This window comes from Gadus morhua, chromosome 15 (assembly GCF_902167405.1).
Source record: "Gadus morhua chromosome 15, gadMor3.0, whole genome shotgun sequence".
Classification (NCBI taxonomy): domain Eukaryota; kingdom Metazoa; phylum Chordata; class Actinopteri; order Gadiformes; family Gadidae; genus Gadus; species Gadus morhua.
In genome coordinates, this window is record NC_044062.1 from 540,156 (window position 1) to 562,394 (window position 22,239).

Consider the following 22,239-nt stretch of genomic DNA (forward strand, 5'->3'; position numbering starts at 1 on the left):
CTCATAGTGTGTGCAAGTGAGAACTCATTAAAGCAAAGGTCAGTTCTAATTAGGAGGAACGGAAGGAGGAAGGGCTGTCAGTACGAAAAGAAAGAAAAACACACCACCACCCATACGGTTAAAGTCAAACCACATGCCCTAGATCCTTCTCTCTTTCAATTAGCACATTTTATACTCAGGGAGTACATTCCCCCCCAACCAGACTGTGGGACTGAAAGGTAGACCTCTTCAAACGAAGGTCCCAGTCATAAAGACAAAGGACACTCATGAACACGTCTGCTGCTTGTGTTTCAATGAACTAGCGATGGTTACGGTTGCTTCCATAGCAGTGAGCGGGCAGGTACGACTCACTCATTAGCATTGTGCTAAAGTCCCGTATTTGTAGTACATGCTACGGCGTTGACGGTTCAGGAGCAGCCCTGTTTTACCCAGTGGACCGTGGTTTATGAGGGGGTTGTTAATAGCGCTTAGCAATGCCACCCTTCCTCTGATATTGTTTCACAGATTTCTTGGTTTGGCAAGTTAAATTATTATATGTACAAAATTAAAGGCAATATAAATGTGTAATCAATGGATACATAATCCATTGTCAGTTATTGGGTTGTAGACACAATGGATGATGTTGCTATATATTGTTTGCCATTACACAAACAACAATTTATTGGAAGTTGTAATTATTGAATCATAAAAGTTGTATTTGTAAAGTAATATGCAACAGTAATTTATATTTTTTTCACATAATTGTTCATAATTTCCGTGATCAAATATGATGTTCTTCCACATCTTCAAGAAAGGGTTGGTTGTGTCAGACATTTCTTTTTGAGTGACCAAACGAAAACAGTTAATGCTAAATTTTGTATGTATCACTGAGAGTAACTTTCTATTATTCATATTTGGTGCAGAAATATACTACTAAAAGTAGTTCATTTGATGCTAAATCAAAAATACTACATCAATTGCTAATTAAATGTACATAAAGGAAAATTGTAGGCTAGTGACCAAATGTTCAGTGCCATATTAATTTATGCAAAACTTTCAAACCTCTTACTATCTAAAATCCTATAAAACAGTAGATGTTTTATAGGATGTCCAATAGATGTAACGGATAGTCCATATGGAACTGTTCACATTAATATGCATGGATTTAGTGGTAGGAAAAAAAATCTTTTGGAAAAAACTAACCATAGAGATGTGATATGAAAAAAATGAAAATAAGTATCATTAATACCACTTCTAAATTGTAATTTTCGCTCCATCTGTTTTCCATACCTCCTTTGTCGCGTTCTCCATCTTTTATCCCTCTCTTTTTTCTTTGATTTACATTTTTGTCAATTTTTTTATTTTCTTCTCTTTTTTCTCGTTCTCCCGTCGTATTTGACTCTTCTCTCCCTGTATCTATCTTTACAAGCTGACAAAGCTTTTATACAATCTGCCGCTAGACTTGTTAAATTATTATGATTTCCAGCAGTGGCATTTGTGTTATGTACAGCGTGGTGCTGGGCTTGATGGAGTGGTGATGTGTGTGTGGGGGGGGGGGGGTGAATTCTGATATTGCTTTACCCGGGGGAGCCACATATCAAAACGCAGCCCTTCAGTATTTAGACCGTCTCATAATACCCTGCCCCTCTCCACGTCAATAGAGACACCCCCTGCTCACACCCCCTCTCCTCTCTTTCTCTCAAACCCACCCTCCCCCCGCTTTGCAAGCTACACTCTCCATCTCGCTGGCCCATGCACACCAGATGGTTCTCTCTCTCTCTCCCTCTCTCTCTCTCTCTCCTTCTCTCTCTCTCTCTCTCTCTCTCGCTCCTTCTCTCTCTCTCTCTCTCTCTCTCTCTCTCTCTCTCTATCTCTCTCTCTCTCTCTCTCTCTCTCTCTCTCTCTCTCTCTCTCTCTCTCTCTCTCTCTCTCTCTCTCTCTCTCTCTCTCTCTCTCTCTCTCTCTCTCTCCTTCTCTCTCTCTCTCTCTCTCTCTCTCTCTCTCTCTCTCTCTCTCTCTCTCTCTCTCTCTCTCTCCTCTCTCTCTCTCTCCTCTCTCTCTCTCTCTCGCTCCTTCTCTCTCTCTCTCTCTCTCTCTCTCTCTCTCTCTCTCTCTCTCTCTCTCTCTCTCTCTCTCTCTCTCTCTCTCTCTCTATATATATATCCTTCTCTCTCTCTCTCTCTCTCTCTCTCTCTCTCTCTCTCTCTCTCTCTCTCTCTCTCTCTCTCTCTCTCTCTCTCTCTCTCTGTCTCTCTCTCTCTCTCTCTCTCTCTCTCTCAAACCCTGTCCGACTGTCACATCTCAATCCAAAATGAGTATTGTACTATCAGGCAACTATCTTCACTGTTGCCTGATGGTATAATTTGACACATCATAAAGAAACACTATTTCAGGTCACATTATTTTTGCACAACTATCCCTATTTAATAATTGAGTGTACTTATCCAAAACAAGACTTTGAGTGAATGTGTTTCGATCATGTAATTAAAAAGCAGGTAGTTTTCAGGGCTTCTTGCTCAAGGATGCCCACAGGTAGACATTAGGGTTTACACCCAGAATATCTTTGCTGGGATTCAACCATCCCTACCAGCCAACCATCCCACACTTTTAGATCCTGTCAACATTCAGCATATAATAGAAACGGCCCCCATTGGATTTCAGCTGTTAACCAAACACATTTTATAATTGGCGTTCAACAATTTAAAATAAATAAATGTTCTCATGAGTAAGTGAGAGTTTATGTTTCCTAGGTGTGGTGGCATTGGTGGTCAGCAATGGCCGCATAAAGCAAACAGAACAAGTGAATGATCGCCTCAGGCCCGGGCGTACATCACTTTTATGACTTTATTTGATAGAATTCTGGTCAGTTTAACTGACATATTTTATGTTCTTTTTTTCCCCCCGTATGAGCTCAAAGGCAGCGGAGCCTTTGTTCTAGTTCTGAAGCCTTTCTATAAACTTTGAGAAAATTAAGCTCACACTTTTTGGCTGAAATATTTAAATTCAGCCACATTGTGGCTTAGAGAAAAGCAGACAGAAATGTGTTTCGGTATGACGTGTTTGAAACTGCGATATTTTTTAATTGTTCGGGGCTGGTTTGATCCATCACGTCTCAAAAATATGTTTTTGATAAACAACCTTGTTTATTCTTAAAACAGAAAATGTCTTGGTATCTCTTTGTGCTTCACATTAGAAAAGCCTCTTCAAAACCTTTGAGTTAATTCACAGATATGCAGTGTTTCTCTTTCCAGACTTTTATCTCGGTGTAAAATACAACGGAGTTCCTCCTGAGAGGTTCTCTCTGTTCCTCCAGGTTTTTGTTGCACGTTAACTGTCATTGCCCAGTTTAAAGATTTATATTGGGGGCCTCCAGCTCATACGTTATAAAAAACCTAACATGTGTAAAAATAGCAAAAGAATCCAGTTATTCCAACATAAAGATCATTATGTTCCCCCTATGTTGGAAATGCAACCTCAACCTCACCTTTTTTCGTCTTGGCTTCTTAAACGTGTACTAGTGTGGCATAGGAGTTAAACCATTACCATTCATTAATTCATTACATTCACATACGTTCACACACATCCACCCACTCATCCACCCGCTGGCGTTGGCCTAATGCAGAGCGGCCGCTGCGTCACGGCCAGGTTGAGGGGCTCCAGTTGGCCTAATGCAGAGCGGCCGCTGCGTCACGGCCAGGTTGAGGGGCTCCAGTTGGCCTAATGCAGAGCGGCCGCTGCGTTACGGCCAGGTTGAGGGGCTCCAGTTGGCCTAATGCAGAGCGGCCGCTGCGTTACGGCCAGGTTGAGGGGCTCCAGTTGGCCTAATGCAGAGCGGCCGCTGCGTTACGGCCAGGTTGAGGGGCTCCAGTTGGCCTAATGCAGAGCGGCCGCTGCGTTACGGCCAGGTTGAGGGGCTCCAGTTGGCCTAATGCAGAGCGGCCGCTGCGTCACGGCCAGGTTGAGGGGCTCCAGTTGGCCTAATGCAGAGCGGCCGCTGCGTTACGGCCAGGTTGAGGGGCTCCAGTTGGCCTAATGCAGAGCGGCCGCTGCGTTACGGCCAGGTTGAGGGGCTCCAGTTGGCCTAATGCAGAGCGGCCGCTGCGTTACGGCCAGGTTGAGGGGCTCCAGTTGGCCTAATGCAGAGCGGCCGCTGCGTTACGGCCAGGTTGAGGGGCTCCAGTTGGCCTAATGCAGAGCGGCCGCTGCGTCACGGCCAGGTTGAGGGGCTCCAGTTGGCCTAATGCAGAGCGGCCGCTGCGTTACGGCCAGGTTGAGGGGCTCCAGTGGTGCCGTGACCTCTGGCTAGGAGCCAGGTATCCAGCTGTGTCGGTGCGGGCGTGTTTATCAGACATGGCCCGCTCTGGTCTCTGTTCTCGCGGTCTCTTGAAGTGTGTGTGGGACAGGCTGGTGATGGGCCCTCGGTGTTGCTCGGGTTTTCTATTATAACGCCTCTGAAGGTGCTGAAGTCTCATCTCTTTGGTTCGGTCTCATCCCACTCTGGTGCTTCTGCACACTTCAGTACACAGACCGTCTCGTGCCACAGTGCCCCCACATGGTACCCTCAACCCTCATACCGGGCTCATCCATCGCAGCACTGTAGCGCCTCGAGTATGAATGACCGTATACAAAAGGATTTAATTTAGGGTTTTATTTAGGGGCAGGGCAAAGGGGTTCGACTCTGATCGACCACGTCAAAGGAAAGCTATGTGCTTCTTCTTCATGACCTGAGTCTGTTTTCAATGGATCATTTTGGGGGAAAGGGTTTGCTCATTACTACATTTTACACCAGGCACAGCGTGCTAACTGCGTTTTCCCTTGCAGTTATTACATGGATGGAAGAGTCAGGAAAGTGGAGGACTTTCTGAAGACCCGCTTGCTGGACACGCTCAGCGAGCAGATCAACAAAGTCTTCAAGGTGAGAGCCAACTTCTTAAACACATTACTGTTATTGAATAGAATGGCCCCAAATCCAAAGATCATGCTGGGGTTTCTCTGAAGGGCCTCTTCAGATTAGAATGCCTTTTAAGTCAGCCTTGAGGGTGATTGTACACACACACACACACACACACACACACACACACACACACACACACACACACACACACACACACACACACACACACACACACACACACACACACACACACCCACACACACACACTTACACACACATATGCACACACACACACACACATACACACACACACACACACACACACACACACACACACACACACACACACACACACACAAACATAATAACAGATGCACACACGTGTATACACACACACACACACAAAGCTAACACATACACATTTCTTCTTTACATACTTTCTTTCTTGTAAGGCAGAATTGGGTTTCTTTTGTATATTATTCCCCAAGTGTATTTGCTCATCTCTTTAAATGTTTGTGAGCATACGTACGCAAATCCCAAACTCAGATGCGCCCGGCCCCCAGGGTAGATATGTTACGATCAGTTAGGTAACATTATCAAGACAGGCTGCAGCAGAGGAAATGTTAGGTTGAAGGTTGGGATGCCAAAGTGCTTGTTTGGCTCACAGAAGAGAGAGTGATCTTTTTCAATTACATTTATAACCCAAACTGTGTCTGTGTGTGTTTACATATCTGTGTGTACATATGTGTGTTTATGTGCTCTCTCTCTCTGTCTCTGTCTCTTTCCCTCTCTCTCTCTCTCTCTCTCTCTCTCTCTCTCTCTCTCTCTCTCTCTCTCTCTCTCTCTCTCGCTTTCTGTCTCTCTCTCTCTCTGTCTCTCTCTCTCTCTCTCTCTCTCTCTCTCTCTCTCTCTCTCTCTCTCTCTCTCTCTCTCTCTCTCTCTCTCTCTCTCTCTCTCTCTCTCTCTTTCTGTCTCTCTCTCTCTCTTTTTCTCTCTATCTCTGTCTGTCTGTGTGTGTGTGTGTGTGTGTGTGTGTGTGTGTGTGTGTGTGTGTGTGTGTGTGTGTGTGTGTGTGTGTGTGTGTGTGTGTGTGCGCGTGTGGAATTGTGTTCCTGCCAACTCAAATTGCTTACAGCCATTGCTACCATAGTCATTGAGATTGGGTCAGTGTCAGCCAGTGTTTGAGTTCAAGAGCAAACAAGGGGAACTTCTGCAAGCATCCCTTGATAATGAATGATGCTAATGACTCTCAAAGTTGAACTGATGTCCTACTGGTTTGGCTGCTAGCGCCAGCATTGGATCTGTGAGGCTGGCTGCATTTAATGGGTTCACTCAGAGACACAGGACAGCAGCATAAAGTCTGCATACCTTTTACACTATCGGCACTGAGACACGACCGTCAATAACACTCAATCATAGCTCATCATTTACCTCTCAATTATAATAATGTTTGGGCCATTTACATTTATTTCCTCTTAACGTGTGTGTATGTATAGACAGATTTTCAGTGTATATCTTTGTCGTTTTTCTTCTTTAGTATGCATCTTTTTGTTCTGATTACGGTCTTGTGTTTAGCTGTGACACACTTCCTTCCCGTCTGGGGACACTAGAGTAGTCTCCCTGATGTCGGTGTTGGTCTCTCTTTCCAGGGGACACTAGAGTAGTCTCCCTGAGGTCGGTGTTGGTCTCTCTCTCCAGGGGCCACTAGAGTAGTCTCCCTGATGTCGGTGTTGGTCTCTCTTTCCAGGGGACACTAGAGTAGTCTCCCTGATGTCGGTGTTGGTCTCTCTTTCCAGGGGACACTAGAGTAGTCTCCCTGATGTCGGTGTTGGTCTCTCTTTCCAGGGGACACTAGAGTAGTCTCCCTGATGTCGGTGTTGGTCTCTCTTTCCAGGGGACACTAGAGTAGTCTCCCTGATGTCGGTGTTGGTCTCTCTCTCCAGGGGACACTAGAGTAGTCTCCCTGATGTCGGTGTTGGTCTCTCTCTCCAGGGGACACTAGAGTAGTCTCCCTGATGTCGGTGTTGGTCTCTCTCTCCAGGGGACACTAGAGTAGTCTCCCTGATGTGGGTGTTGGTCTCTCTCTCCTGGGGACACTAGAGTAGTCTCCCTGATGTCGGTGTTGGTCTCTCTCTCCTGGGGACACTAGAGTAGTCTCCCTGATGTCGGTGTTGGTCTCTCTTTCCAGGGGACACTAGAGTAGTCTCCCTGAGGTCGGTGTTGGTCTCTCTCTCCAGGGGACACTAGAGTAGTCTCCCTGATGTCGGTGTTGGTCTCTCTCTCCAGGTGGTCCACTCCCACGCGCCCGGGAAGAAGGTGTGGCTAGGCGGCGTGGGGCCGGCCTGGGCAGCGGGCACCAACAACCTATCGGACACGTACGCCGCGGGCTTCCTGTGAGTCCTGCAGAGGAACGACCTCGGATCAATAGTGCTAACAGTTACATTCTGCATTAGCTCTGTCTTATATACTATCAGGTCATATATTCTGTCATATTTTTGTGGGTATTTTTTGCATTCTTATTACTGTGCTGTACTTCTCCTGTGACCACACATTACCTGTCTGGGATTAGGATATTACATTTGATCTGATGTGAAACATCAAGGTATCAGGGTGTCTACTGTCTCCAGCCACCGGTGCATCGTCTCCTTCAAGGCCTCCTTGTGTTTCTTCTTGGGGGCAGATGGCTGAACACGCTCGGCATGGCGGCGGCGCAGGGGGTCGACGTCGTCCTGCGCCACTCGCTCTTCGACTACGGCTACACGCATCTGGTGGACCAGCACTTCAACCCTCTGCCCGTGAGTCTCGCTCCTGGAATTCAGGGGTTGACCTTCAGAGACAAAGTTAGCTAATTACCTGTTTACGGTTGCGCTTTGCACTACCTCGTTAAGCTAGTGCTTTGGTTTCCTAAAACCTACTTTGCTAGTTTATATACCCGGCCTGAGGCCTCTTGTCGCATACCTCCAGGAAATAGTCTATGCCTGTTTCTTTTCGCTCACGGGAACTAGTCTATGCCTAGCCTCTTCTCCCCCATGAACTAGTCTACGCCTGGCCTCTGCTAGCATATCACCAGGAACTAGTCTCTACCTGACCTCTTCTCCCCCATGAACTAGTCTACGCCTGGCCTCTGCTAGCATATCACCAGGAACTAGTCTACACCTGGCCTCTGCTAGCATATCACCAGGAACTAGTCTACGCCTGGCCTATGCGAGTATACATCTCAGGCACCTATTGCTCTTTTCCCGTGGGAGCTATTAGTTGAGATGAAAGGTGTTTAGTGGTGTTGAGTGGCTGGACGCAGGGACGAAATATCATGTAACCTTAGCCCTCTGTCAGAAGCCAGGGACAATATCACTCCACCCCATCGCAACTGTGTCCCTGTCTCTGTGGCGGCTGAGAGACGTGTAACCTGAGCGCCTGCATACGCAGCCATGCTAGCAGCATTCCCTGCATCATGGTGATGAATGGGACTGCTACTGCCGCTACTGGCTTACACTGTGGGCTGGGGCTGTGGTTCTGTTGGGTAAGTTAGTAGGCCTACTGTTTAAATCAAGTATTTGGTTATAAGTTGGGTTAACTGTGCAGTAAAATCAAGAATATGTAAGCAGAACTGGTCTCCTAAGACAGGATTCAGTGCAGGATAATGGAATGATAACATACCGTTTGTTTTTTTATTGAGATTATCGCCAACCAACACCCAAAACTTCTAAAGATCTTGTTAATCATTGTCTTTTTCAACACTGAACCTTTTTGAAATGGTTTTCCACATTCGTCCCTGTCAATCCACAGTGTATGTGCTTTCCTGTGGGCTGTGTTAGGCTTCCAGACCATAAAGCTATCCGATGCCTTCATTTTCCTACGGCCTCTCTCCATTATTTTTCTGGGAAAGATGGCCTCCTGCTAGGATCACAATGCTTTTAACATGGCTGGAAGTCTGGGGCCGGCACCAGCCGACCCGCTGAGAGCGTGTGCTACGAGCCAACCTGTCCGCGTCTTGGCAAATTTATGGTCTGGCCCCTTGCTTCAGATCGCTCCCAATTGGTCGATTCGGAACGCAGTCAGGTCCCTGACCCAGGCATGGACTCCACAGTGAACCTCTTTCCATTCTCCGCCTTTCATCTGGTTGCCTCTTTTAACCTCTCTTCTCCGCCCTCTCCACTCGCCCGTTCACCCGCTCCCTCCAGAGTGTCCTCGTGTTGACTCTGCTCCTCTCCTGCTGGCTCCCCACAGGGTGGGTTGTAAAGCGCTGACTGTCCTCTGTGAGGATGTCCGTCTGTCTTAAACGTCTGAGGGATGGTGCTGCCAGTGTTCTGTCCAATGACAGAGAGGGCTCACGGGTCCTGTCTATAAGGCTGGATGTGTCTATAAGGCTGGACGTGTCTATAAGGATGTGTCTATAAGGCTGGACGTGTCTATAAGGCTGGGTGTGTGCATTAGGCTGGATGTGTCTATAAGGCTGGATGTGTCTATAAGGCTGGACGTGTCTATAAGGCTGGGTGTGTGCATTAGGCTGGATGTGTCTATAAGGCTGGATGTGTCTATAAGGCTGGACGTGTCTATAAGGATGTGTCTATAAGGCTGGACGTGTCTATAAGGCTGGGTGTGTGCATTAGGCTGGATGTGTCTATAAGGCTGGATGTGTCTATAAGGCTGGACGTGTCTATAAGGATGTGTCTATAAGGCTGGACGTGTCTATAAGGCTGGGTGTGTGCATTAGGCTGGATGTGTCTATAAGGCTGGATGTGTCTATAAGGCTGGACGTGTCTATAAGGATGTGTCTATAAGGCTGGACGTGTCTATAAGGCTGGATGTGTGCATTAGGCTGGATGTGTCTATAAGGCTGGATGTGTCTATAAGGCTGGACGTGTCTATAAGGATGTGTCTATAAGGCTGGACGTGTCTATAAGGCTGGGTGTGTGCATTAGGCTGGATGTGTCTATAAGGCTGGATGTGTCTATAAGGCTGGATGTGTCTATAAGGCTGGACATGTCTATAAGGCTGGGTGTGTGCATTAGGCTGGATGTGTCTATAAGGCTGGATGTGTCTATAAGGCTGGATTTGTCTGTATGTGTCTATAAGGCTGGATGTGTTTATGAGGCTGGATGTGTGTATAAGGCTGGATGTGTCTATAAGGCAAGATGTGTCTGGATGTGTCTATAAGGCTGGATGTGTCTATAAGGCTGGATGTGTCTGGATGTGTCTATAAGGCTGGACGTGTCTATAAGGCTGGATGTGTGCATTAGGCTGGATGTGTCTATAAGGCTGGATGTGTCTATAAGGCTGGATGTGTCTATAAGGATGGATGTGTCTATAAGGGTGTGTCTATAAGGCTGGATGTGTCTATAAGGCTGGATGTGTCTATAAGGCTGGATGTGCACGTCCTTGAAGGCCAGTGATGCTTGAAGGAGAAAGAATAATGCCTTTCCCCCTGGAGAAGGGGAACATGAATAATGACTTTCTCCAACTCTTCTCTGCCCATTATTTATTCTCCTGACACAAAATAAGGAGATGAAGTCTTCAAACGTGCGCTCTAACTTTTTTCCCCGACATGTGTTCATACATCCAAAATGTAACCATTTTTTAGGTTGTGTGAGTTGTGTTGAGTTGTGCGAGTTGGAAACGGTGGTGGTTTGGTTTGAACATCTCTTTCAGCCGCTACCTACTAAACGTTGCCTATTGTGACAACGCCTGTTCTCCTCCTCATCGAAGCCTTATTGAAACAAACTGCACCGTGTAAGACTCTTCCCCAAAACACAAATTGGAAACATGGAGAGTCAAAATACTAATTGATTACCTTCGTCTGGATGCAGTCTAATGACCTAGCCTCACACTTTGATCTTGAATACTAAAGGAATTAACAAGGTCGCAGCCAGGGATACTGCCTCCCATTATAACCATGCTAAAGGTGAATTCTGACGCTCCTTCGCAAGTGGGGCAGCTCAGGCTCAATTTAATTTGGTGTCTACCTTTTCTTTGATGTAGCCACCCTGGCCCTGAGTCCTTGTTCAAAAATACTTGGCTATCAATCCCATCTCTGTCTGCCTCAATGCCCCTCTGTCTGTCTGTCTGTCTGTCAGACATTTATAGAAGGAAGACCAACAAAGTATTGTAACCTCAGCCGATATTTTACAATTCCATTAATAAAAAACAGCACTGTGTGCGCCACAAAGACTACCATTAGAGTTGTGGCTATTGGTTGGCATCTTTGACTGTAATTCGATTTTGAACGCTTTAAGCCGCCGTTGATGCTAACCTTGATTCTTGAAATATGAAATCACATTCAGAGTGAAGGGGTCTCGTTGAGGGAAGAAAATCATGACACAGTCCATCTTGTATGAATCAAAAGCCTGCTTGCCCAGTCCCAGAGCTGCTTTGTTTCCCTCAGTGTGTAATAATCATAGATCACAGATCTGGCCATACATGTATACATGCATCCCTCAGCCGGTGGCCTTCACAGTATAGTCCTATACTGTGTTCTGCTCCCCGATGCCTGGGCAGCAAATTAAGTTAAAGCCTGCATGGAAAAAAGAAGCTCTTAAATGTTGCCATATGCAGGATTGCATGGGAACTTCCTGAAGACCACATGTTGTTCTGAGCTCTTCAGAGAGGTGTTGAGCCCGTGCAGTCTGAAGAGAGACACATATTGATGATAACCTAGAGCAAAGTAGTTGGTAATATTTAGTAAAATCCATGTTCGAGGCTTGTCAGCTCTCATCAGCAAACGGTTTATGAGGGACCGGAACGTACAGATGTGCAATAGATCCATGGGGTGGGAGATATCGAATATGTTGACTTAAATTAAATGTTGAGTTTAAATCCAATGTCGTAATCCTTCCCTCGACTTGATTGATTTGTTGACATAGTTCTAGAATAGCTTGTGGTTCTTAAATTCTGAGCCCATGCTGTGTCCAAATAAACACAAAGCGATCCATTGCAATGTTCTCCTCATCAAGAACATGCTTCGGAGTGGTCGTGGGGCCCTCTTGCTTCGGATGGGGCTCTCCACTTTTGGGGCCTGTACCAATTTCTTTGCATTAAATCATTGAGCGTTTCTGTGTTGTGGCCGTGTGTGTACGTGTGCTCTACATGTCTGTGTGTTGCTGTTCAGGACTACTGGCTGTCGCTGGTCTTCAAGCGTCTGGTGGGCCCCAGGGTGCTGGCGGTACGCGTGGCCGGACTGCAGAGGAAGCCGCGGCCGGGGAGGGTGATCCGAGACAAGCTGCGCATCTACGCTCACTGCACCAGCTCATCCAAGTAAGAACTCCCTCATGAAGCTCAAATGACACGGTTCCACGGTCCACCTGAACCCGGCTGGACACACGATACGGCTGAATGCCTGGTTCAGTCCTGTGTATTAGTCACCTTGTGACGAAAAATACGTGTATAAGGAGATGATCCACTTGGCTCATGTCATTACCAGGGGGCAACTGGCAGCTCTCACACGCTATCAGGCCATTAGGGTTTTATGGTTATGGGGGGCGGGGGAGGGTTTGACGGCAGGCCTCAGACTGCGGTGGCCGTCTCAGTTCTGTTCCCATGCACTCCTCTGGAAGCTCCACCCGGGGCTCAGTGTCACGTCTGCTGGCCTCCCATAAATAACCCCAGCAGACACCCTCTGGTTCACAGCCTATAGCCTATAAAAGTTAACAGGTATCACTTATCAGGTGTGTGGGGGCCATCTTCCCACTGTCAAAGAGACGCTGAAAGGTGCGTGGGTCCTTCATCCCATCTCGTGTTGGCCGGTGAGGCGGGTAGGGGGGGGGGGGGGCGGGGGGGGCGGGGGGACAATAAGGCGGTCTGTGCTGCAGGCACATAAAGAGTGGCCCACGGTGGAGCCTGTTCAAGGTTATCCATTAACCCCGGCCCATGGCCTGCAGCTGTCAGCGCCTGGCTAGCCTTTCGGCCATGCTCCAGACCGGGTTACAGGTGAGCGGTCTGAGACCCCGCCCCGACCCTGAGAGACGATGCCACGCTGCTCAGACAGACGGGCCGCTTGGTAACCAATGAGAGGAGAGGTGCGCCACACATGACCGCCCCACAGCAGGGTTTGTTGACACACATCCAGGTATTTGAACTAGTTTTCAGAGGGTGTGTCCACAGATGCTTGGTTAACCTTATCCGTCCCCGACTCCCTGCCGTTTACAGTGTCCAGTTATAATCTGGGTGGATTACGTGACATTAAGCGTGGTGGTGTCCCTCTCGTTGGCTGTTAAGAGGTATCATTAAGAGGTTTGTGTGTTGGACTGGCCCCTTTCCCAGTGCGGTGGTTTAACTGGTATGTTTTGGTTCAGAATGCACCAATGTTCCAACTTAAAAGAGCACCAAAGACATGTTTATGTTTCTGGTTTGAAAGCCTCAGAACCTCATCTTTGGAACGGCTCGAGAGGCCATTATCTGAGCTCCCATCTGACCATCTGATCTGTAATCCCGAGACACGCGTCCATGAATCTCAGAGCGGAGGATCCAGGGGTTGAAGGCAGTGCCAGACTCAAGCCCTGCTCGGCCCAACAATGCTTTGGTGTATCTCTCACGCTAACAATGTTGAAAAAGTCTCGGGCAGGTTTAATCAAATACATGGCGGTCCCTTGGTTTGCCAAACCGAGACTGTTAGAAGTGATGAGGTTGTGGAGGTGGTAACAGTGGGAACAGAGAAAGATGTCTCGCAGACCATTTAGCTCACGGATAGGGGGGGGGGTACATGTGGTATTCACTACAGCTGTGTTGTCTCTGTCTTCATATGCTCGCTTTTATTCGATTTGATCATGTGTTCCCTTTCTGTCCTGCTTAGTTATTTACCTTCGGCAAATATCGCCCGATCAAATTGTGTCCCAGCAGCATTTAATTTTTTTTGTTTTGTTGCGACTCAAAAAGTGTTGATGGTGTAACTCCCGACACGGAGCCCGCCTCCTTCACAGACTGGGCCTGACCTTTAACCCCTGACCCCTACACCCACAATGACTAGTCTTTGTGTTCCTTACTGTAAAAAACATAGAAGGGCTTTGGGGGGGCGAGTTGTGGTTTAATACAGTTTACAGTAGATATAGATAAGCTGATGATACACTGGCCCTGGGGGGAGTTGTGGTTTAATATAGTCCACACTACAGTAGATATAGATAAGCTGATGAAACACTGCAACTCGCTGCACAGTGGAATTCCGCTGCACATATTGCGAACGCTGAATCGCAATATATTTGTTCCCCGTGATGTTTTGGATGGCGATTAGATCAAGGAGTCGGTCTGATTCAGGCAAACTGCTCTGCGATAACGATATCAAAGGAACATCTCCCTTTGTAGTCATCTTTAATTATAGCGACTTTTATTACGTATGACAATCTCATCTATAATGGAATCCCATAAACAGATGCAGAGGAGGATGAAGAGAAAGAGAGAAAATGTCGGCTCACCATAAAGCACAAAGGAAATAAAGTAGTTTTTTGAGATATGTCTGCTCGTGTCGATTTTGAACATGTCTTGATTGTGTTTTCTTTTATTTTGTCTTCTTCGTGCACCAGCCATAATTATGTGAAAGGGTCCATTACGATCTACATCATCAACCTGCATCGGTCGCGAAAGAAAATCAAGCTGGCCGGCACCTTACGGAACAAGACGGTGCATCAGTATCTGTTCCAGCCCTACGGGGCCGACGGACTACACGCCAAGTGAGGGCCTTCCTTCTATCGGCCGCTTTTCTTTTTCTCTTTAATTCTTTATTTGTTTCGTTCTGTCCATTCTATGTGTTTCTCTTAATTTATATTTATTTTGTTATATATTGTATTATTTCCTTTTCTTTTGCTTTCTTTTCCCTCGTTTTCCTTATTTTACATTTATCCGGTGGCTTCTCCACTAAATTTCGTACACACGTGCACACAGAATCATACAATGTGTGTGTGTGTGTGTGTGTGTGTGTGTGTGTGTGTGTGTGTGTGTGTGTGTGTGTGTGTGTGTGTGTGTGTGTGTGTGTGTGTGTGTGTGTGTGTGTGTGTGTGTGTGTGATTCTTGTGGTTTTCCGTACCGAGTAAAGATGCATACCTGCTGTACTGGCTGTTACACTGACTCAAACCTTTCTGATACGATTTCGGCTGTGCCTGTTTGAGAACCATATTATGATTGTTTTTCTACATTGGCTCTTTACATTTCAATAATGTAGCTTTGGTTTCAGACTCTCTGCTAGGCTGCAAGCACAAAGATTACATACACAATGTTTCATTCTGAAAGTTCAGACGGACACAAACCTTTGTTTTCCTTGTCTGATATCAATCATCCTTGTCTGCAAATTTTATTTTTTATTTTTGAACCAGTCCCTCTGACCTCCCTGCTCAGGACTGGTGATTTATGATATTATGCTGCTTAGTCCTTGTTTATTAAGATGGAGGACTAACTTGGTTGTGATAGAAAACATCCAGCGAGGCCCAGCGCCTCGGGACCCCCCAGTAAGGATCTGTTTTCATAGCTTCACTCCGTGGTTTATCACTTGGCCTCACTACCCTTTACACTCATGCCATTTCAACCCCGTCCTGCCCTTCCTATTTAGGCATTCAAAAACCTTATGCAAGGCTGTAATAGAATCCCTTTGGCCGTCTGGTGTTCATATAATTAATAGCCATTATCTGTTTCTCCTGACCCCCTCTGTTGTTCTGGCTCACTTTAAAGCTTCAGAATCCTGGAATAATACATTACTGACTGCGTGTGAGTGAGGGGGCTGGGGTGTGTGTGTGTGTGTGTGTGTGTGTGTGTGTGTGTGTGTGTGTGTGTGTGTGTGTGTGTGTGTGTGTGTGTGTGTGTGTGTGTGTGTGTGTGTGTGTGTGTGTGTTGTTTTTTTTAGGACCCTCCCACCCACTAGGTGAGCGTGTATGAGTGTATATCTGTGTGTATGTGTGTGTGTGTGTGTGTGTGTGTGTGTGTGTGTGTGTGTGTGTGTGTGTGTGTGTGTGTGTGTGTGCGTGTGTGTGTGGGTATGTGGGTGCATGCGTGCGTGTGTGTGGTTGCATGTGTTTTTTTTATTAGGACCCTCCCACCCACTAGGTGAGCGTGCATGAGTGTATATCTGTGTGTTTGTGTGTGTGTGTGTGTGTGTGTGTGTGTGTGTGTGTGTGTGTGTGTGTGTGTGGGGGGGGGGGGTATGTGGGTGCATGCGTGCGTGCGTGTGTGTGGGTGCATGTTGGTATGGGTGTTTTCTTTTCGTGCCCACCTTTAGCGTCAGCAGCGGCTGACTGATGTTTCATTCAGGGCATGCTGCTGCAGAATGCTTGAGGTGTCAGAACACCAATGTGTGGTAATTAATAAGAGGGCCAAGGAACGGATCAGGGCTTAAGTGTGTTACCACAGGCGAGCCAGGGAGACGGCAATGAAGATTTTAGCAGCACCAGATGTCTGAGTGTGTGTGAACCAGGCTGTGGCCCTATATTTGCGGTGCTGCCTCGACGTTGACAGACTTAAATGCGTTTTTTAAGTTTCGATTTAATAATAATGTAATTTCAGTTTGAGTTCTGTGGTATTTTATTTTGTAAACAAATATAACATCTATAAAAATAAAAAGGCGATTTCCATCTTGAAAGTAACTAACAAAAGTTTTCAAATACAAAAATCTGATAATCATAATGGCTGCTGCTTGACATTAGATACAGACATTTACAGTAAGCCCAACAAATAATGTACCTTTTTTTAAAACCGTAACATTATGCTAACATATAACCATTATTAGTTTCAAAGTTGAATTGCTGTAATGAATTCCTCAAGAGGAATGCAGTTCATTTATGTTATTAAATGGTCAGAAAGCGAGGCAGATTCAGGATTTTCAGGAGTTATACATAAAAGATAGATTGCTGAATTGCTGTGTTCATATTCTTAAATTATAGGCTACTGTTATAGGCTAACATGCATTAACTATATAGACAAAGGACTGGTTCTTATATAGCCTATACTTATTGATGATTGTTAACAGTTTTGGGATTTTTTTTATTCACATTGTTAGCAATATTTTGATAATATTGTAGCTGACAATATTGTAAATTCCAGAGTTGTTATTAGATGTCAAGATATTTGGTGCCTATATCACAGAGCAACAGAATAGCCTACGTTTAGATCATATCGCTTCTCTCTGAAGACATTTGTGGATTGGGAATGCAGGTAAACAGAAAACAAACCTAGGGCAGAATTTTCATTAATTAAATTAATAACCATTCGGCTAAATTAATTGAAATGTCAATAAATTATTTTAAGCACATTTATTTTTAAATTGCAAATGCATTACCCTAATGAGTACTGGAAAAATGTAAGCACACGTTTCTAGTGTAAAATATACTACAGCTGAAAATGTTTTTTTCTTGTCAAAAATGAGTTAAATTAATTATGTTGTTTAAACTGAACCTCCCTCTCTTTTCCCTTTTCTTTTTGACGGCTTGATAAAATAGTCCACAGCAGCGGAATTTTAATTGTTGCAACTGTAGCGCCCCCAAGTGTTCAATCCTTGCCAACTTTCATGATGAATTATACCATAACTGCATAAATTAGTTATTTCCCACCTTTCCCAGCAACAACAACCACGAATGTAATAATTAAGAGATATTCATTTTTTTATCTGAACTGTAAGGGCTGTGCCTATGTTATACAATTGTCAAATTAGTTATATTTTTATATAATTTATTTGAATTTTAAATATATATATAAATGATATTCATATTAAATCAAATTGCAATCAATTCACAGCTGCTGTTGACAATAGTACTTGGGACTTCCTTTCTTGCAGGTACATCCAGCTGAACGGGCAGAAGCTGGTCATGTTGGACGACGGGGCGTTTCCGGAGCTGTCTCCGGTGGCTCTTCGGGCCGGCAGGACGGTGGTCATGCCCCCCATGTCCATAGGCTTCTACGTCATCAAGAACATCAACGCCTACGCCTGCCGGAGATAGTGTTCAGCCGTCCCTTCATTTTCAATATGAGCCGGTCCAACATACATTCATCCACCCTAATCCCTTCTATACATTCCCACTAGGTGGCCCTATCCCATAATACTACCACTGAACACGTGGGAAATCACCCAGTTCAATGGTGTTAGCTACATATTTATTATATTTGAACCAAAAAGCACTCCTAATATAACACATGTACATCTCTGTATTCTCTCTCTGTCTACACATTGTTTTTTACTAAGTAGAAATGACCCGTCTATGTATGATGTTTAATGAAACACTCGCCCTTCACGCAGAATAAGGGTTGCACTGAACTGTTTAAATTGCTTTCCCTAGCATTACCTTCTATGCAAGACTTGTTTTTTCTGTTGTTTGGTGTCTCGTTCTTAAGTCAGTGTCAAAGCAAACCACATAGTTATATTATTATGAGTTTAGCTAAGGAAGCTACATATTCGATTCTAAAACAAATATGAGATATATTTCTGCAAATGTCATCAGAATATTTTTTCATATAATTGTTTTCAATACAAAAACATGTTTGTGTGCATGTTCTTGGGGGGGGGGGGTAATCCATGGACTGTGTGTGTCTGTGTGTGTTTGTTGGGGAGGGGGTGTAAACCTTGGACTCTGTGTGCGTGTGTGTGTATGTGTGTGTGTGGGGAGGGGGGGTAAACCTTGGACTCTGTGTGCGTGTGTATGTGTGTGTGTGTGTGGGGAGGGGGGGTAAACCTTGGACTGTCTGTGTGCGTGTGTGTGTGTGTGTGTGTGTGGGGAGGGGGGGTAAACCTTGGACTCTGTGTGCGTGTGTATGTGTGTGTGTGTGTGGGGAGGGGGGGTAAACCTTGGACTCTGTGTGCGTGTGTATGTGTGTGTGTGTGTGTGTGTGGAGGGGGGGTATAAGCATAGCGCTACTGATGGTTGTCCTTGCGTGGCATGTAATACATGTTTTAAACTTCTCCTTGAGACAGCTCTCACCCCTTAAGGACCTTAAGGGGTTTTCTTGTACATGACCTGGTTGTAAATATCGCCTTCCTTTAATGTTATTTAAAGTGCCAAGTCGAAGGCAGGTGTCGAGGTGTGCGTCACTCTCGGTCACAGTGACGCAAAGCCAAGGGGTGACAACGCATACCCGTGGATCAACTTACCAACTGCTGAGGCTGGTTTGAGGTGACCCTGGGTTGAGGAGGAGAGGTTGTCTCTGTGGGGCACAGGTACCCCAGTATGTCAGGTACTTTCATAACATATCCCCCTAAACCTCTCAGTGACATTTCATATCTAATGGTATTCTTATGCTGCTAGCTTTCTATTGTATTTTTTTTTCCAAGAACATACTCGTTGTTATATTTGACTTATTGTTTTGTACAGATTGTCGTTTAGCCATGATATCTTTTTATTACATAAAATAATGTACATAAAAAAACAGATTAAAGATGCGTGTGTCTGATATGTCTTATTTACCAATATCTACCTAACTTATATGAATACTTGTTTTACGGTCGGTTAAACGCCTCTTTCAGTAGAAGACTCAAAGAACTTAATCGTGGGCTTTTGGCGGCATCAGTCTCGGATCCTCCAAGCCTGAAGTCTAAAAGGCACGTTACATTTGATCTGATTTAGTTCTCCATTGGTGTGACAGTTTGTGTTAAGATGGAGGGGTAACAGACACGGGAGCTTTCGCTGTGCCAAGGAGAAACGCAGTCTGACAGCTGTAGTTACTTTACTTTTTAACCTGATTGCCCTTATTTTTGAGTGCGGGAGGAAGTGAGTATAGGGGTCTGTACTTCAAGTGGTTAAGAACATGAAGACTCCATTGCCATGCTTGTCATACATAAGATGAAAAAGCAGAAATGGAGGTTAATAATTCATACATACAGCACATACAGCTTGAATGTGTTAAATATTACCACTATTTTTCCTACGAATGTGTCGAGCTAGAGTTGTTTTTTTCTCCCAAGAACATGATTTTTTATTGTGGAAAGTTTGATCCTATATGATACAATTTTGTAATGTCAAATAATTGTTTACAGTGACAATAAAAAAATCAAACGTTTGTATTGAGGCGTCATGAGTTATTCTATTCTAAATCATGACCAATTCAAACAAACTGGGTGGTGAGTTGGCAGGAAGTGATGCTGCCACCCAGGAAGCGGCCTAAGTGCGGTTTGCCCATTACAGCGTTCAGGAGCCCAGTAACTGAAGCCAGACGCGGTGTCTCGTGCCCCCACTGCAGCGTGTCACCAGTGTGTGTCCACAGCGCCTTTAAGAAGCACTGATCAATTCAAAATATCATTTTATACGTAGTGCAGATTGAGAGTGGATTGCTGTGATGCATGCAGACAGGAAGTCTGTGTGTGCCAGCGGGCCAAGATTCACATTGATCCTCATCTGAACCTCATGCCAATATGTGTTCTCCATTTGCCAGATAACAGGGAATGCAAATTCTGGAAATGAAGTTGTAACTCGACAGGCCATCTCAGCTCTGCTCATTGCTCCGTTTCCTATAGACTTATGTAAAATATGGTTTTGGAAGGAATGACTATGCTGGGAAACATCTTGTATTTGTGTCTTGATCAGTTCCCATCTTGTACGGCTTGGACTTTATGGTTAGGGTAAGGTCAGGGCTTAATAGAGAAACGTGTTAGTGAGGGGGAGACAAAGGAAAAGAAGATATGATTTATATCTGCACCTGAGCACCAAGTGAGCGGGAGACGTGTAACACAAGGAACCTATAAATAACGTTAAATACGGTCTGCAGATTCATCTCCCGGGTTGATGTGCACCATAAAACCAGTCCCTGGGATAACTATATACTCACGTCCTATTGGCTGGCGGACCGGATGACCAGGGTCATGGACGATCCTCACCTTACTTTGTACCCCAACATCATACCCACACGCCCACACACACACACACGCACACACGCACAGACGCACGCACACACACACACACACACACACACACACACACACAGACACACACACACACACACACACATACACACAATCTCATCTCGGCCCCCTCTTTTCCTGCACATTAATAGACTCTGCCCTAATGCCACCTAACCACACGCTCACACAGACGCACACACTATGGATCACATGTTGTGGCCCCAGATGTGCAGGCATCTGGAATCGGGGTCTGGTTTTTTCTTGAGTGCTGTCCTGTCTCTGCATGAGGCTGCTATTGATAGGAACCATGAGGCTAGGGTCCAACTAAAAACCTCCACATCTCCGGCTTGGTTGTTTCCTTGTTGTTGCCCAGACAGGGTGAACCTGGCCCCGGTCAGGTGGAGTCGAGTGTGCCCTAGACTGAACTGGATGCTTGTTGGTCCCTCTCAGTCAAGCATGACATTAGAAATATGTAACCCACAAGCATCTCTGCAAGGCTTTGAAGGTTAGGGTTGGGTTTTTCTTTTTTTTAAACATTTAACCAGACTATTTTTAAGTCTCATGGCAGTGAGTCTTTATAATGGCCTTCAAGAACTGTGATCCAAAACATGTACCTTGAATCGCATTATCGTTTTAAATTTAATTTACGAGAAAAGCTTTTGCATAAACAGTGGTGACCTTCGACTTTTCGTTGGCTTGTGGCATCCGCCAGATCAAGAGCCAAGCTAAGATGCTTAAATACATAAAACACAACTTTGCTCTCATCTGCCAAGCCATTGAAATGGAACCATGGGAACGTAGCTTTGTGTGGTCAATGTGAGTAAATAACGCAGGGGGAGAGTAAGGACGGAAACCATTGAGCTTGGATCTCATTAGACGACAAGGGACCTCTCTTTCCAGTTTACGGTGAACTTGCGGAAATTGTGGCAACTGGGCAGGATCTTATCAATGTATTTCCTGTTTAAATGGCTCATGTTTGGCCAGCGTCGGCTTTCATTTAAACCAAAAGAAAATCATTACCTTGTCATAATAGTTCCCGGGCGTCACTCACCCCGTCCGAATGGGATCCGGCGGGACACGGCCACGTCTGGCAGCTTGTGCGTGACAGTGCCCCTTTAGTGAACGCAACTGCAACAAAGTCCTCCCTCGTACTGTTTATACTCCCTGATCCGCCAGGAGACATGCAAGGCTCGCTGGCCCTGTTCGCAAACATCGAGGATTTTGTGATGTTTATTCTGTATATACAGGAGTCAGCTTAAATGAACCTTCCACGAAGGTTGGGTCTTCAGAACCCCCGATGGACTCGATTAAACCTTGGCCCTCGAGAGCAGAACCTTTGGCATTTTGGACCGTTTTGACCCACGTTAGGTTAATAAAACATAAATATTTATGTAACCGTGCCTGTGCTCTGCCTAAGCAAATGTCTGTCACGAGTCAAAACACAACGTGCACATTATAATACGAGACAGAGTTGTTGACACGGATCGCCAAAGAACATGGAGGTGGGGTTGGTGCTTGTGTACCTATGCTTGGGGAGAGCATGGCTCTTTAATCAAAAAATGAGAATATTGTG

At 45.5% G+C, this 22,239-nt stretch overlaps 1 protein-coding gene across 1 annotated transcript in view; it reads left to right on the forward strand.

The window, feature by feature from the left end:
- Nucleotides 1-18,333, forward strand: part of hpse2 (heparanase 2) — a 24,935-nt gene extending 6,602 nt beyond the window's left edge. Inside the window, exons 5-10 of the mRNA XM_030379695.1 lie at nt 4,801-4,894; nt 7,160-7,266; nt 7,554-7,668; nt 11,979-12,124; nt 14,383-14,529; nt 17,616-18,333. Of these exons, the coding sequence (XP_030235555.1) occupies nt 4,801-4,894; nt 7,160-7,266; nt 7,554-7,668; nt 11,979-12,124; nt 14,383-14,529; nt 17,616-17,778 (772 nt within the window). The 3' untranslated portion in view covers nt 17,779-18,333. The remainder of the gene's footprint in view (nt 1-4,800; nt 4,895-7,159; nt 7,267-7,553; nt 7,669-11,978; nt 12,125-14,382; nt 14,530-17,615) is intronic.
- The last annotated feature ends 3,906 nt before the right edge of the window (nt 18,334-22,239 follow it).